Raw genomic sequence first — 13,178 nt, 5'->3', positions numbered from 1 at the left:
AGATTCTGAAGGAGGGATGAACAAATCTTCAAGTTACAGTTACAACACTAATTCTTCCCAGTTCACCACATCTTCTTCAGCATCTTCTGCATCTGCCATGCTTCCACACGAAGGCTAAATTGATGACCAGTGTAATTAATTTGAGATTCTTATCCAGTTAAAACATTTAATTTTGCCCCTTTTATTGTACTGATCAATTTTGACGTCTTTTCTGAAAATTGATTTTCTTTGAAACTGAGTACAAATTCATGTAGAATTCTTAATCAATCCAGTTTTTTTAAAAAAAATTAAAAATTAAAAAACAAAACTCAAGTAAACGATTAACTCAACAAACATGTGATTAGAGTCATGAGATGGAGATAATCTCATCAAAAACAAACCAAAACAAATCATAAAATCTAATTTTTAATCGATCTAATGTTAACTTATAAAATTGACAAAAAAAAAATCAATTAGAAAAAGAAGAAAAAAAGTCAAGTCAATAGAGTTAATCCATCAAACCTCCGGTCCGGGTCATGGGTCTAGGATAACCTTATAAAAAGTGAATTGAAAAAAACTTATGAAGCACAATCCCCAATAAATATAATGTTGAAGAATAGAATTGAAATTAAAATAAAAAATACAAATTAGAGAAAAAAACATTATGGCAATGAGTTGAGTAATGTGTGGAGAGATAAAAGTAAAACCCCCTCCTCTTTTATTTTTTATTTTTTTGTTAATAATGTTAATTTTGTTAATGTTAGTAAACTATTTGGATACGAAAACAAATATAAAGCTGGTTTAAAGACGTGAAAAACACTGTCTTTAATATATTTATTTGTCCCACATAGATATAACACCTTCAAGATAGAACCAAACCTTCTAGACCTCTAAAAAAGTAAGATGAAAAGACAAAGGAAAAAATATGTTTGTTTTGTATACATTTTGCTATGTATAGTAACAGGTTCATATAGATTTGAAATATTACAATAAAACATTATGACCATCAATAAAACTATATGATTGTTAAAAATCTTGAATTAAACTGAATAACTGCTTATTCAGTTTTATCCCAACAATTACAAATATTAAAATTAATTACAAAAATTAAAAGAAATAAGTTTAAAAAGGAATTAGTAAACTGTTTGGATATGAAAACAAATATAAAGCTGATTTAAAGGCGTGAAAAACACTGTCTTTAATATGTTTATTTGTCCCACATAAATATAACACCTTCAAGATAGAACCAAACCTTCTAAATCTCTAAAAAAGTAAGATGAAAAGACAAAGAAAAAAATATGTTTGTTTTGTATACATTTTGCTTTGTATAGTAACAAGTTCATATAGATTTGAAACATTATAATAAAACATTATGACCATCAATAAAACTATATGATTGTTAAAAATCTTGAATTAAACTGAATAACTGCTTATTCAGTTTTATCCCAACAATCATAAATATTAAAATTAATTACAAAAATTAAAAGAAATAAATTCAAAAACGAATTAATCTAACATATATAATTATAATATTAAAAGTGTCAAACACCTTATTTTGATATTAAAAATGTTCATATAATATTATTAAAAAGCAGACAAGTCCATCATGATTTTCACTTAATTTACTATACAATAAAAATATATATTTATAAACATTTAAAAAATAATATATTTTTTTCATTGTGGAATTTTTTTTTATTGATTTACAAACTAAACAAAGAAATTATTAATTAATGACATGGTTTACACTGCGAAAGAGGCTGAGAGTAAGAATTTAATAGGTTAGGCTCTGTTTGTCTGTTGGAAAGTAATTTCTTTTTGAAAAGTGGTTTTCTTGAAAAATAAATTTCTAAAAAATAAATTATTTTCTGATGCTTGATAATATCATGGAAAATAAGTTGGAAAGTACTTTTCAGTGTTTGACTATATCATGGAAAATAAGCTGGAAAATAAATTGTTAATATTTCTTTTTCAAGTTCATTAAAATAATGAGAACAAATTTTATAAATTAAAAAGTTGAATGACAATAAAATTAAAAATAAATTAATTTTATAAATTATCTCAAATAAAATAAATAATAATCAAAATAACAGAGATCAAATCTAACAGATAAAATAAATTAAAAGATGATGAAATTAAAAAATCTTTACAATTTCATAAATTATTTCAAATAAAAAAAATAAGGACTAAATCTGATAGATAAAAAATTTTAATTAAGAAAATAAAAAGAGAAAACCAAATAATAATCATAAAAATAAGGACCAAAATTGATATAAAAATCAAATTAAATCAAATTCTAAATGATGGAATTGAAAAAAAAATCAAAACAAAATATATAACAATGAAAAGTTTGAGAGCTAAATTTGATATAATTAACAAATAACATAATATTTTTAAATTTTTACAACTTGTAAAAAGTGTTTTTCGATCAAAATATATAAAAAATACTTTTCTAAAAATCAAATTAAATTTTTCTTTAAATAAAAATTATTTTTTATTAACTAATTTTTTTAATAATAAATAAATTTAAAAAATAATTTTTAAAAAATCAATGAAACGGGTCTCAATTGTCAAGTAGGTTTCTTTCCTTGATTTGTTCAGACGGCAGCCTGTCTTGAAAGTCCACTTGAGGCCACAGAAAGGTCCACGCAGTGGTTGGAAATAAACATTTCATTACCATGCAAATTAACGCCACAGACACGCTTATACCTGCCCTTATTAACTAAAGAAATTCTGCAATTTTCCTAACCCCCAAGCGTTGCAGCACTACAATTTCAACTTCCATCATGGTAAAGCTTCCTGTTCCATTTCTTCCTTTTGTTTTCTCAACTCTTTTCACACTAATAATCCCTTCTGCGAGTGGATTATCTTTCAACTTCACCAGCTTTGTTGTTGGCGCCGATCAAAACATCTCATACGAGGAAGCATATCCTGCAGATGGAGCTATTCAGCTCACCAAAAATCTAAGAAATGCTAATATGAATTCAAGTTCCGGTCGAGCCACGTATTACAAACCGATGCAGCTTTGGGACGAGGCCTCGGGGAATCTTACAGACTTCACTACCCATTTCTCTTTTTCCATCGATTCGCAAGGTCAAACTGCATACGGAGATGGATTGGCTTTCTTTCTTGGGCCTGAAGAGCTTCCGCCTCTTCGCTTCCAGGGTGGAAGTCTAGGTCTTTTAAGGAACAATCAGGCACTAAACACAACGGATAATCACTTTGTCGCTGTGGAGTTCGATATCTTCCAAAATTATTTTGATCCACCAGGCGAGCATGTAGGTATTGACATCAACTCTCTGAAATCTGAAAATAATATTACTTGGCTGTGTGATATTAGGAGAGGGAGAAGAACTGACGCTTGGATTAGTTATAATTCAAGTACACATAATCTGAGTGTCGCCTTCACTGGTTATAGAAATAACACTGAAGAAATGCAATTCCTTAGTCAAATAGTTAGTTTGAGGGATTACCTACCAGAAAGAGTTAGTTTTGGCTTTTCGGCTTCAACAGGAGATTTATTTGCCATACATACCCTTTACTCGTGGGATTTTAGTTCAAGCTTAGAAATTGATGATAATGTTACCAGTCCAATAGATCCAGCTGCAGCTTCTCCGCCAAATGGTGGTTCTCTTAGGAATCGGAAGAAGAACAGGACAGGACTGGCAGTTGGATTGGGTGTTGGAGGTGGTGCTATAGTTGTTGGGGCCGCTTTGGTTGGGATTGTTATTAAGTTTATGCGTGGGCACGAAGAAGATGAAGGAGATGGTCATATCCTTGAAGAGTACATGGATGATGAATTTGAAAGGGGAACAGGACCAAAGAAGTTCTCTTACCAAGAATTGGCTCGAGCTACAAGTAACTTCAAGGATGAAGAGAAGCTAGGTGAGGGTGGGTTCGGTGGTGTCTATAAAGGTTTTTTGAAGGAGATTGATTCATTCGTTGCGGTGAAGAGAGTATCAAGAGGTTCTAAACAAGGGATTAAAGAATATTCAGCAGAGGTAAAGATCATTAGCCGATTGAGGCACAGAAACTTAGTCCAACTCATTGGTTGGTGTCATGAAAGAAGGGAGCTTTTACTTGTTTACGAATTCATGCCTCATGGCAGCTTAGACTCCCATCTTTTCAAAGAAAATAGCTTGTTGGCATGGGAGGTGAGGTACAAAATCGTGCAAGGCTTAGCATCGGGGCTGTTGTACTTGCATGAAGAATGGGAACAATGTGTGGTGCATAGAGATATAAAGTCTAGCAACATTATGTTGGACTCAGAATTCAATGCTAAGCTTGGGGATTTTGGTTTGGCTAGGCTTGTAGACCATGGAAAAGGTTCACAAACAACAGTTTTGGCAGGGACTATGGGCTACATGGCTCCAGAGTGTGCAATGACAGGCAAGGCTAGCAGAGAGTCAGATGTTTACAGTTTTGGAATTGTTGCATTGGAGATAGCTTGTGGAAGAAAACCTATCAACCCAAAGGCCAGTAATGAAGATCTAGTGTCCATGGTGCAGTGGGTTTGGGAGCTCTATGGTGAAGGGAAGCTACTTGAAGCAGTTGACCCAAGACTATGCGGAGATTTTAATAAGACGCAGATGGAACGCTTGATGATCGTCGGGCTTTCGTGTGCTCATCCGGATGAACATCTTAGACCCTCAATTCGGCAATCACTTCACATACTTAATTTTGATGCTCCATTGCCTATTCTCCCATCAAAGATGCCCGTGCCGTCATATTTCGCCCCGCCAATACCTGCATCTTCACTTTCAATAATGTCCTATGGCCTTGCAGATTCTGAAGGAGGGATGAACAAATCTTCAAGTTACAGTTACAACACTAATTCTTCCCAGTTCACCACATCTTCTTCAGCATCTTCTGCATCTGCCATGCTTCCACACGAAGGCTAAATTGATGACCAGTGTAATTAATTTGAGATTCTTATCCAGTTAAAACATTTAATTTTGCCCCTTTTATTGTACTGATCAATTTTCACGTCTTTTCTGAAATTGATTTTCTTTGAAACTGAGTACAAATTCATGTCCAATTGAACAGTTTAAGATTTATAAATTAGCCACCCGGCTCAACTGCTAAATCTTAGCCCTTCCACTTATTAAAATATTTTGTACACTTCTCATTATCATGTCAACCACATTTTATAATTTTATTTCTTAACATTTTATTTCATTTATTTTTTATTTAATTTTAATTTTAATTTTTTTAATTTTTCAATTTAATTCCTTGTTATTTTTTATTGGTTTTTATAATAAATTTGATATTTATTATTTTAATTACTATTATATTTTTAATTTTTCATGATAAAAAATTTTGTTTGTCATGATTTCACTATTTTTCAAGATTAGCAAGGTTTAACTTGCGGAAGAAAAATCTAGTCATAACACTAGTATTTATTATTAATTATTTTTCAATTTAATCATTTGTTATTTTTTTCATTGGTTTTTATACCAATTTAGTATTTATTATTTTTTTAATTTTTTATAATTAAAAATTTTATTCGTCATGATATGACTGTTTTTTAAGATTAGCATGATTTAATTTGCCGGAGAAAAATGTAGTCATAACACTAATCACTCTCACAGTATAACAAGTGGGCATGCATTTAAAAGAGGGTTATACCGCGGAGCAAGACAAAAAAATTAGGGGGCCAAATTATAAATTAAAAGGATTAAATTTTTATTATTATTATTTATATTAAATATTTACAAGGGAGGGGAATTTCTTTGCAGGGGCCGGGACCCCCCCCCCCCCCCCCCCTCATTTCTTTGCAGGTATGCCTATGTAACATCCTCTTGAAGAAACAAACATTTCGCCTAAACTAAAAACAGTGTCGTCAAAGAGTCACTGAATCAAAGCAAGTAGAAACAAAAAGAAAAACGATGTTGCTTCTTCGATCCTCGATTCGACGAGGTAAGCAACTTGCGCGTAACTAATAATCAATCATCTGTTTTATTTCATTTGTTACAAAATTGATTTATTTTGATTCCTTTTCTTTTGGTGTTTCAGCGAGAAATCTAAAGGCCTTGAAGCCTTCGATCTTTGCTTTAAGAAGCTCTTATTGTTTCTCTACTGGTGCAGCTGAGCCTTCTTCAAGCCTACCTAGCCCTCCGGTAATATACCCATTATAAATCTATACGTACACACGCATATGTTCGGTGCTTTATGGTCTGTTTGGTTTCTCAGGAAGTTCTTCAAAAACTCGAGAAACTTTTCTTCACTTTTATAATTTCTTACAAGTTTGTGTGCTGTATCAGAGAGTCCCCAATCTTATTGGAGGAAAATTCGTTGATTCGCAATCATCTTCAACCATTGATGTGATAAATCCTGTGAGTATATATTATTATTGTTACTATGTTTTTCTTTGTTTTTAGTGATGATTGAAAGTTGTTTTGGGTTTAATGGATTGGTATATGGGGTTAGGCAACACAAGAAGCCGTGTCACCGGTTCCTTTGACTACGAACGAAGAGTTCAGAGCTGCAGTCTCTGCAGCAAAGCAGGCTTTTCCGGCGTGGCGTAACACGCCAATTACGACTCGTCAGCGTGTCATGCTCAAGCTCCAAGAGCTTATTCGTAGAGACATTGTAAGCATGCTAGAATTTTTCGTCATTGTTGCTTTTTATCTGTATTATTTTTTAATAGGTTTCGTTTGATGGTTAGAATTACTGTGATCTTGTTCTAGGATAAGCTTGCGATGAATATAACTACTGAACAGGGGAAGACCTTGAAGGATGCTCATGGAGATGTGTTCCGTGGGCTAGGTTAGTCTTCTTCTTTTTTTATTTACTCTTCCTAAAGTCTCTTTTGGTTCAAAATTGTAGTTGATTGCATATATGCTCTCTCAATTTGATTTTTTTTCGCTTATAGAGGTGGTGGAACATGCTTGTGGAATGGCGACTTTGCAGATGGGTGAGTATGTCCCTAATGTGTCAAATGGAATTGATACCTTTAGCATCAGAGAGCCACTTGGTGTATGTGCTGGGATTTGCCCTTTCAACTTTCCAGCAATGATTCCCTTATGGGTAAGCCTTCAGTATTCTTCTTCGCAATTTTTTCTGTCCATGCATATTGGGATGCCTGCTATATCATTATTACAAAGATGTAACTTAAATCTTTTTCTTAAGATGAAAGGATGCAGTTAACTGGGCCAACTTCTAGCTTCATCTTGAAGTTGATCATGTTTCACAAGTGTACAAACATTTAAAGCTTTTCTGGTTGTGAGCAAATCTTGAGTTTCCAGAGAAAAATAAAATAAAAATGTGTGCTCCTTTTTGGCTGCAGATGTTCCCTGTTGCCGTAACATGCGGTAACACCTTTATATTGAAGCCATCGGAGAAAGATCCTGGTAAGGATTACCTTGTCTATATTTTGTGCATAATATTTGGAGCATTATCTCTTCAAGGTACCAGCGTGTGTTAAATTCATAGGTTAGAAAGATACTTTCTATCTTCTCTAGTCATATATATGTGATAAAACTTTGTTTAGAAGTTGGTTACCCTGAAAATAAAATAGCCTCCTATGAGTATTGGAAGAACCTTTAGCTCAGAATTGTAGGACTTCCCATCAGGTGACCCCTTTAAGCCAATAATTAAGTGTTTGGAAAGCTTGAATTTAGTATGTCAGATTATGTGCTCTTGTCATAAGTGGTGTTTGCCTTCCTCTTTTTCCTGTTGAAGCTAGCTGTCAACTTTGAACAGTTAATGGAAATTGTTTAATTATTTCAAAATTGTCCTGCCTTATTATAGGTTTTTTTCTCTTAATTTTTTTAGTAATGCAAAGAAACATAGTTTTGAAAGTTCTGGAAAATTCAGTAAAACAGTTTGGGACTAAAGCAGTCCCTGCATAAATGTTCACTAATCACAGTTCCAACTCCATTCATATTCTGCACAAGATAATCAATCATCTTACTTTTATTTGTAACAGTAACTTCGTTTTTGGTGTTGTAACAGGTGCTTCTATAATACTTGCTGAGTTAGCGAGAAGGAGAGATAGAGGGGAGATTGAAAGGTTATCTCGGTGATAATGCCGTGGATGATGAACTTTAGATACTGTTGAATTCTACCATCAGTTCGAAACAAAAATCTCAACATTCGTAATAGGCTGGTACATAATGAAATGCAGCCCATCATTGTTCTGTAAGAACTTGGATGATGTTGAATAATCGAAAACAAACCTTAAAAGAAGCAATAATATTGTTGGATAAAAACTGGGTTAGGCTAATTGATAACAGTAATCGTTGGAGAATGCCTGATAAAATACACGAATTGGTTTGAGTAGCTGCATTACATGTACCCATATTATGACATTTTCTTCATTGCCTAGGAGTAGTTTTAGAGAGAACTGGCAACCTCCTCCTAACAATGGATATTAGCTATTCTGTATTAATCATTTCTGATTTCCTGTTTGTAGCGAGCAGGACAACACTTTACTAACCTTTTGCTACACTTATACTGTGTTATTTTGTGTCTTCAAGTGCTTCTCTATTTTGTTGTTCTCTCTAAAAATGTTCGTTCCTAGCTTTGCAGGTGCTGCTCTACTTCTGCCGTGGGTCTCCTTTCTTTCTAGTAAGTATATCTGTTTAGTTTTTTCCCCAGAACAATAATTCAGTGCGTCACTAGATCATTTGACACATACACTGTACGGGTAGGATATTTTTTTAATGTAAAAAAATTGTTCTGTTTATTGCTCATATTTTTTTATATTACATTTTTTAAAAAAGATTATGTAGAAATTGATTTAATATGACTCGATCATCTTAGCGGATCTAAAAAGACAATCTAAATGACAAGTAAAAATACAATTTCACTCAAAATAAATATTTAAGATGTGATTTTTTTAATAAAAATTGAGACAACCCTATAGAAAGCGAATCAAAATAAATTATGAAACTTAATTTTCAATAATCTCAATATTGAAGGAAAAAATTGAAAAAAAAATCAATAAAAAAAATATCAAACAAATAACCCGAGTCAACTCCTGTTAAACTAGTGATTCGAGTTATGAGACCAGGATAACATAATAAAAATAAAATTGAGATAAATATGAAACTTAATTCCCAATTAACTTAGTGTTGAAAAAAAAATTAAAAAAAAAATCAATTAAAAAAAACACAAAAAAACAATTCAAGTAAACCAGGATTAACTCGACAACCTTGTGACTCGAGTCATAAGATGAAGATAACATCATCGAAACTAAACCGAAACAAATAGTGAAATCTAATTTTTAGTTAACCTAATGTTAAATGATAAAATTGACAAAAAAACGCTAATTAGAAAAAGAAAAAAAAAAGTCAAGTCAATAGAGTTAACCAGTCAAACCTGCGGTCCGGATCATGGATCTGAGATAACTTTATAAAAAATGAATTAAAAAAAATTATGAAGCACAATCTCTTATAAATATAATGTTAAAAAATAAAATTAAAATTGAAAAAAAACACAAATTAGAGAGAGAAAACAGTATTTAAATGAATAGAGTAATGTGAAAAGAGGTAAAGTAAAACCCCTTCTTCTTTTAGGTTTTTTTTTTTTTTTTTTTTAGGTAAAGTAAACCCCTTCTTTTTTTTTTTTGAATGGAAACAAATATAAAGCTGGTTGTGAGGTGTGAAAACACTGTTTTTAAAATATTTATTTGTCTCATACAGATACAACACTTTTAAGATACAACTAAACCTTCTAAATCTTTGAAAGAATAAGAAAAAAAAAAGAAAATATATTTGTTTTGTATATATTTTTTTCTGTGTAATAACATGTTCATATAAATTTAAAACATTATAATAAAATATTATGATTGTTAATAAAATTATATGACTGTTTAAAAAATAATTATATCTTAAATTAAATTAAATAATTGTTTATTTAATTTTATCCCGACAATTATAAATATTAAAATTAATTAGGAAAATTAAAATAAATAAGTTCAAAAAAGAATTAATTTAATAGATATAATTATAATATCAAAAGTGCCAAATATTTTATTTTAATATTATAAATATTTATATAATAGGATTAGGAAGCAGATTTGAAGAGTTCATGTGATTTTTTTCATTTAATTTACGTAAGAACATATAATTATAAACACTTAAAAAATAATATTTCTTTTCAACGTTGAATAAATTTTATTTTTTTTATTTACAAACCAAACAAAGAAATTATTAATTAATGACTTGGTTCACACTGCAGAGGCGGCAGAGACAAGTGAATTGCCAAGAAGGTTTCAAGTAATTCAAACGGCAGCCTATCTTGAAAGTCCTACAACTCTTAAACTAATGCTAATGAACACAGGCTCCCACTTCAGCCCACAGCAAGAACAAGTCTTTTAGGTCCATGCAGTGGTTGGAAATAAACATTTCATTACCGTGCAAAGTAACGCCACAGACACACTTATACCCGCCCTTATTAACCAAAGAAATTGTGCAATTTTCCTAACCCCCAAGCATTGCAGCACTACAATTTCAACTTCCTTCATGGGAAAGCTTCCTGTTCCATTTCTTCCTTTTGTTTTCTCAACTTTCTTCACACTAATAATCCCTTCTGCGAGTGGATTATCTTTCAACTTCACCAGCTTCATTGTTGGCGACCGAAACATTTCATACGAGCAGGACGCATATCCCGCAGAAGGAGCTGTTCAGCTCACCAAAAATCTAAGAAATGCTAATATGAGTTTAATTTTCGGTCGAGCCACGTATTACAAACCGATGCAGCTTTGGGACAAGGCCTCAGGGAATCTTACAGACTTCACCACCCATTTCTCTTTTTCCATCGATTCGCAAGGTCGACGTGCATACGGAGATGGATTGGCTTTCTTTCTTGCGCCAGAAGGATCAAAGCTTCCGCCTAATCTCTCTCAAGGTCGAAGTCTAGGTCTTACAAGGAATGATCAGCAACTAAACACAACGGATAATCATTTTGTTGCTGTGGAGTTCGATATCTATAAAAATTATTTTGATCCACCAGGCGAGCATGTAGGTATTGACATCAACTCTATGCAATCTGTAAATAATATTACTTGGCTGTGTAATATTAGTGGAGGGATAAAAACTGACGCTTGGATTAGTTATAATTCAAGTACACATAATCTGAGTGTCGCCTTCACCGGTTATAGAAATAACACTGTAGAAATGCAATTCCTTAGTCAAATAGTTAGCTTGAGGGATTACCTACCAGAAAGAGTTAGTTTTGGCTTTTCGGCTTCAACAGGAAGTGCATCTGCCCTACATACCCTTTACTCGTGGGATTTTAGTTCAAGCTTAGAAATTGATGATAATGTTACCAATCCAATAGATCCAGATACCAATACATTAGATCCAGCTGCAGCTTCTCCGCCAAATGGTGGTTCACGTAGGAATCGGAAAAAGAACAGGACAGGACTGGCAGTTGGATTGGGTGTTGGGGGTGGTGCTATAGTTGTTGGGGCCGCTTTGGTTGGGTTTGTTATTAAGTTTATGTGTGGGCACGAAGAAGATGAAGAAGGTGGTCATGTCGTTGAAGAGTACATGGATGAAGAATTTGAAAGGGGAACAGGACCAAAGAAGTTCTCTTACCAAGAATTGGCTCGAGCTACAAGTAACTTCAAGGATGAAGAGAAGCTAGGTGAGGGTGGGTTCGGTGGTGTCTATAAAGGTTTTTTGAAGGACATTGATTCATTCGTTGCGGTGAAGAGAGTATCAAGAGGTTCTAAACAAGGGATTAAAGAATATGCAGCAGAGGTAAAGATCATTAGCCGATTGAGGCACAGAAACTTAGTCCAACTCATTGGTTGGTGTCATGAAAGAAAGGAGCTTTTACTTGTTTACGAATTCATGTCTCATGGCAGCTTAGACTCCCATCTTTTCAAAGAAACTAGCTTGTTGACATGGGAGTTGAGGTACAAAATCGTGCAAGGCTTGGCATCGGGGCTGTTGTACTTGCATGAAGAATGGGAACAATGTGTGGTGCATAGAGATATAAAGTCTAGCAACATTATGTTGGACTCAGAATTCAATGCTAAGCTTGGGGATTTTGGTTTGGCTAGGCTTGTGGACCATGGAAAAGGTTCTCAAACAACAGTTTTGGCAGGGACTATGGGCTACATGGCTCCAGAGTGTGCAATGACAGGCAAGGCTAGCAGAGAGTCAGATGTTTACAGTTTTGGAATTGTTGCATTGGAGATAGCTTGTGGAAGAAAACCTATCAACCCAAAGGCCAGTAATGAAGATCGAGTGTCCATGGTGCAGTGGGTTTGGGAGCTCTATGGTGAAGGAAAGCTACTTGAAGCAGTTGACCCAAGACTATGCGGAGATTTTAACAAGACGCAGATGGAACGCTTGATGATTGTCGGCCTTTCGTGTGCTCATCCGGATGAACATCTTAGACCCTCAATTCGGCAAGCACTTCACGTACTTAATTTTGATGCTCCATTGCCTATTCTCCCATCAAAGATGCCCGTGCCATCATATTTCGCCCCGCCAATATCTGCATCTTCACTTTCAATAATGTCCTATGGCCTTAACAGATTCTGAAGGAGGGATGAACAAATCTTCAAGTTATAGTTACAACACTAATTCTTCCCAGTTCACCGCACCTTCTTCAGCATCTGCCATGCTTCTACACGAAGGTTAAATTGATGACCAGTGTAATTAATTTGAGATTCTTATCCAGTAAAAACATTTAATTTTGCCCTTTTTTTTGTACTGATCAATTTTGACGTCTTTTCTGAAATTGATTTTCTTTGAAACTGAGTACAAATTCGTGTCCAATTGAACAGTTTAAGTTCACTCTGTTTAAAAATTTACTAGTTACATGACCCGCGCGATGCCGCGGGTTAAATTTTTTTAACATAAAAAATATTTAAAAATTTAAGATTTAAAAATGTTAGGTCTTTCTGCAAAGTCATACCCAAGAATCTTGGCTTTGGCTACAACGCTTGACCCAAGAGTAATATTTATAATATCAATAATAATATTAAACTTACATAACTTAAGTTTAAGTGAGTCTGGCTGCAACACCGAATCCAAGAGCATTGGATGTGAGTCTAGCTATAAGGTCGTGCAATAAAAGTGTGATAATTAAATATATTAATTAAAAAGAAAAAAACCAAAGAAAAAAAAACCAATAGGAAGAAAAAAACTAATGAAGAAAAAGAAAAAAATCTGAATTAATTGGGTTAACCCTTCAAACCAGGTTAACCCGTCAAACTTGGGATCCGCGTCATTAAA

General features: G+C 33.3%; 3 protein-coding genes across 5 annotated transcripts in view; all 3 read left to right on the top strand.

Moving 5' to 3' along the window:
* The window catches only part of LOC7478697 (L-type lectin-domain containing receptor kinase IX.1), a 69,510-nt gene extending 69,292 nt beyond the window's left edge, over window positions 1-218 (top strand). The window contains exon 2 of the mRNA XM_052456251.1: window positions 114-218. Coding sequence (XP_052312211.1) covers window positions 114-118 — 5 coding nt within the window. The 3' untranslated portion in view covers window positions 119-218. The remainder of the gene's footprint in view (window positions 1-113) is intronic.
* A 2,547-nt stretch (window positions 219-2,765) lies between these two features.
* LOC18095141 (L-type lectin-domain containing receptor kinase IX.1) lies at window positions 2,766-12,582 on the top strand. The gene is given in 3 exon segments (XM_006369630.3): window positions 2,766-3,945; window positions 11,656-12,470; window positions 12,472-12,582. Coding segments are annotated over 3 exon segments (2,106 nt in total).
* On the top strand, window positions 5,735-11,151 carry LOC7487829 (methylmalonate-semialdehyde dehydrogenase [acylating], mitochondrial). 3 transcript variants are annotated; one of them, XR_002982257.2, is made up of 10 exons: window positions 5,735-5,898; window positions 5,995-6,098; window positions 6,243-6,314; window positions 6,409-6,570; window positions 6,669-6,747; window positions 6,854-7,008; window positions 7,268-7,331; window positions 7,936-8,089; window positions 8,512-8,550; window positions 10,165-11,151. XR_002982257.2 is itself a non-coding variant. In XM_024602716.2 (10 exons), coding segments are annotated over exons 1-10 (765 nt in total). In that variant the 5' UTR covers window positions 5,735-5,867; the 3' UTR covers window positions 10,166-11,151. The 3 variants fall into 3 exon arrangements, 1 of the variants encoding a protein (XP_024458484.2); XR_002982256.2 differs by having other exon boundaries at window positions 8,504-8,550; XM_024602716.2 differs by having other exon boundaries at window positions 7,936-7,993.
* Window positions 12,583-13,178: the final 596 nt, after the last annotated feature.

Source organism: Populus trichocarpa, chromosome 1 (genome assembly GCF_000002775.5).
Source record: "Populus trichocarpa isolate Nisqually-1 chromosome 1, P.trichocarpa_v4.1, whole genome shotgun sequence".
NCBI lineage: Eukaryota > Viridiplantae > Streptophyta > Magnoliopsida > Malpighiales > Salicaceae > Populus > Populus trichocarpa.
The sequence above is the reverse complement of the archived record's forward strand: the minus strand, read 5'-3'. Positions and strand labels throughout refer to the sequence as shown.

Coding starts and splice junctions, on each gene's coding strand:
- LOC7487829 (XM_024602716.2), top strand. CDS start 5,868: ATGTTGCTTCTTCGATCCTCGATTCGACGAG. Junction 6,571..6,668: donor AGCTTATTCGTAGAGACATT/GTAAGCATGCTA, acceptor ATCTTGTTCTAG/GATAAGCTTGCGATGAATAT. Junction 7,994..8,511: donor GATAGAGGGGAGATTGAAAG/GTTATCTCGGTG, acceptor CTAGCTTTGCAG/GTGCTGCTCTACTTCTGCCG.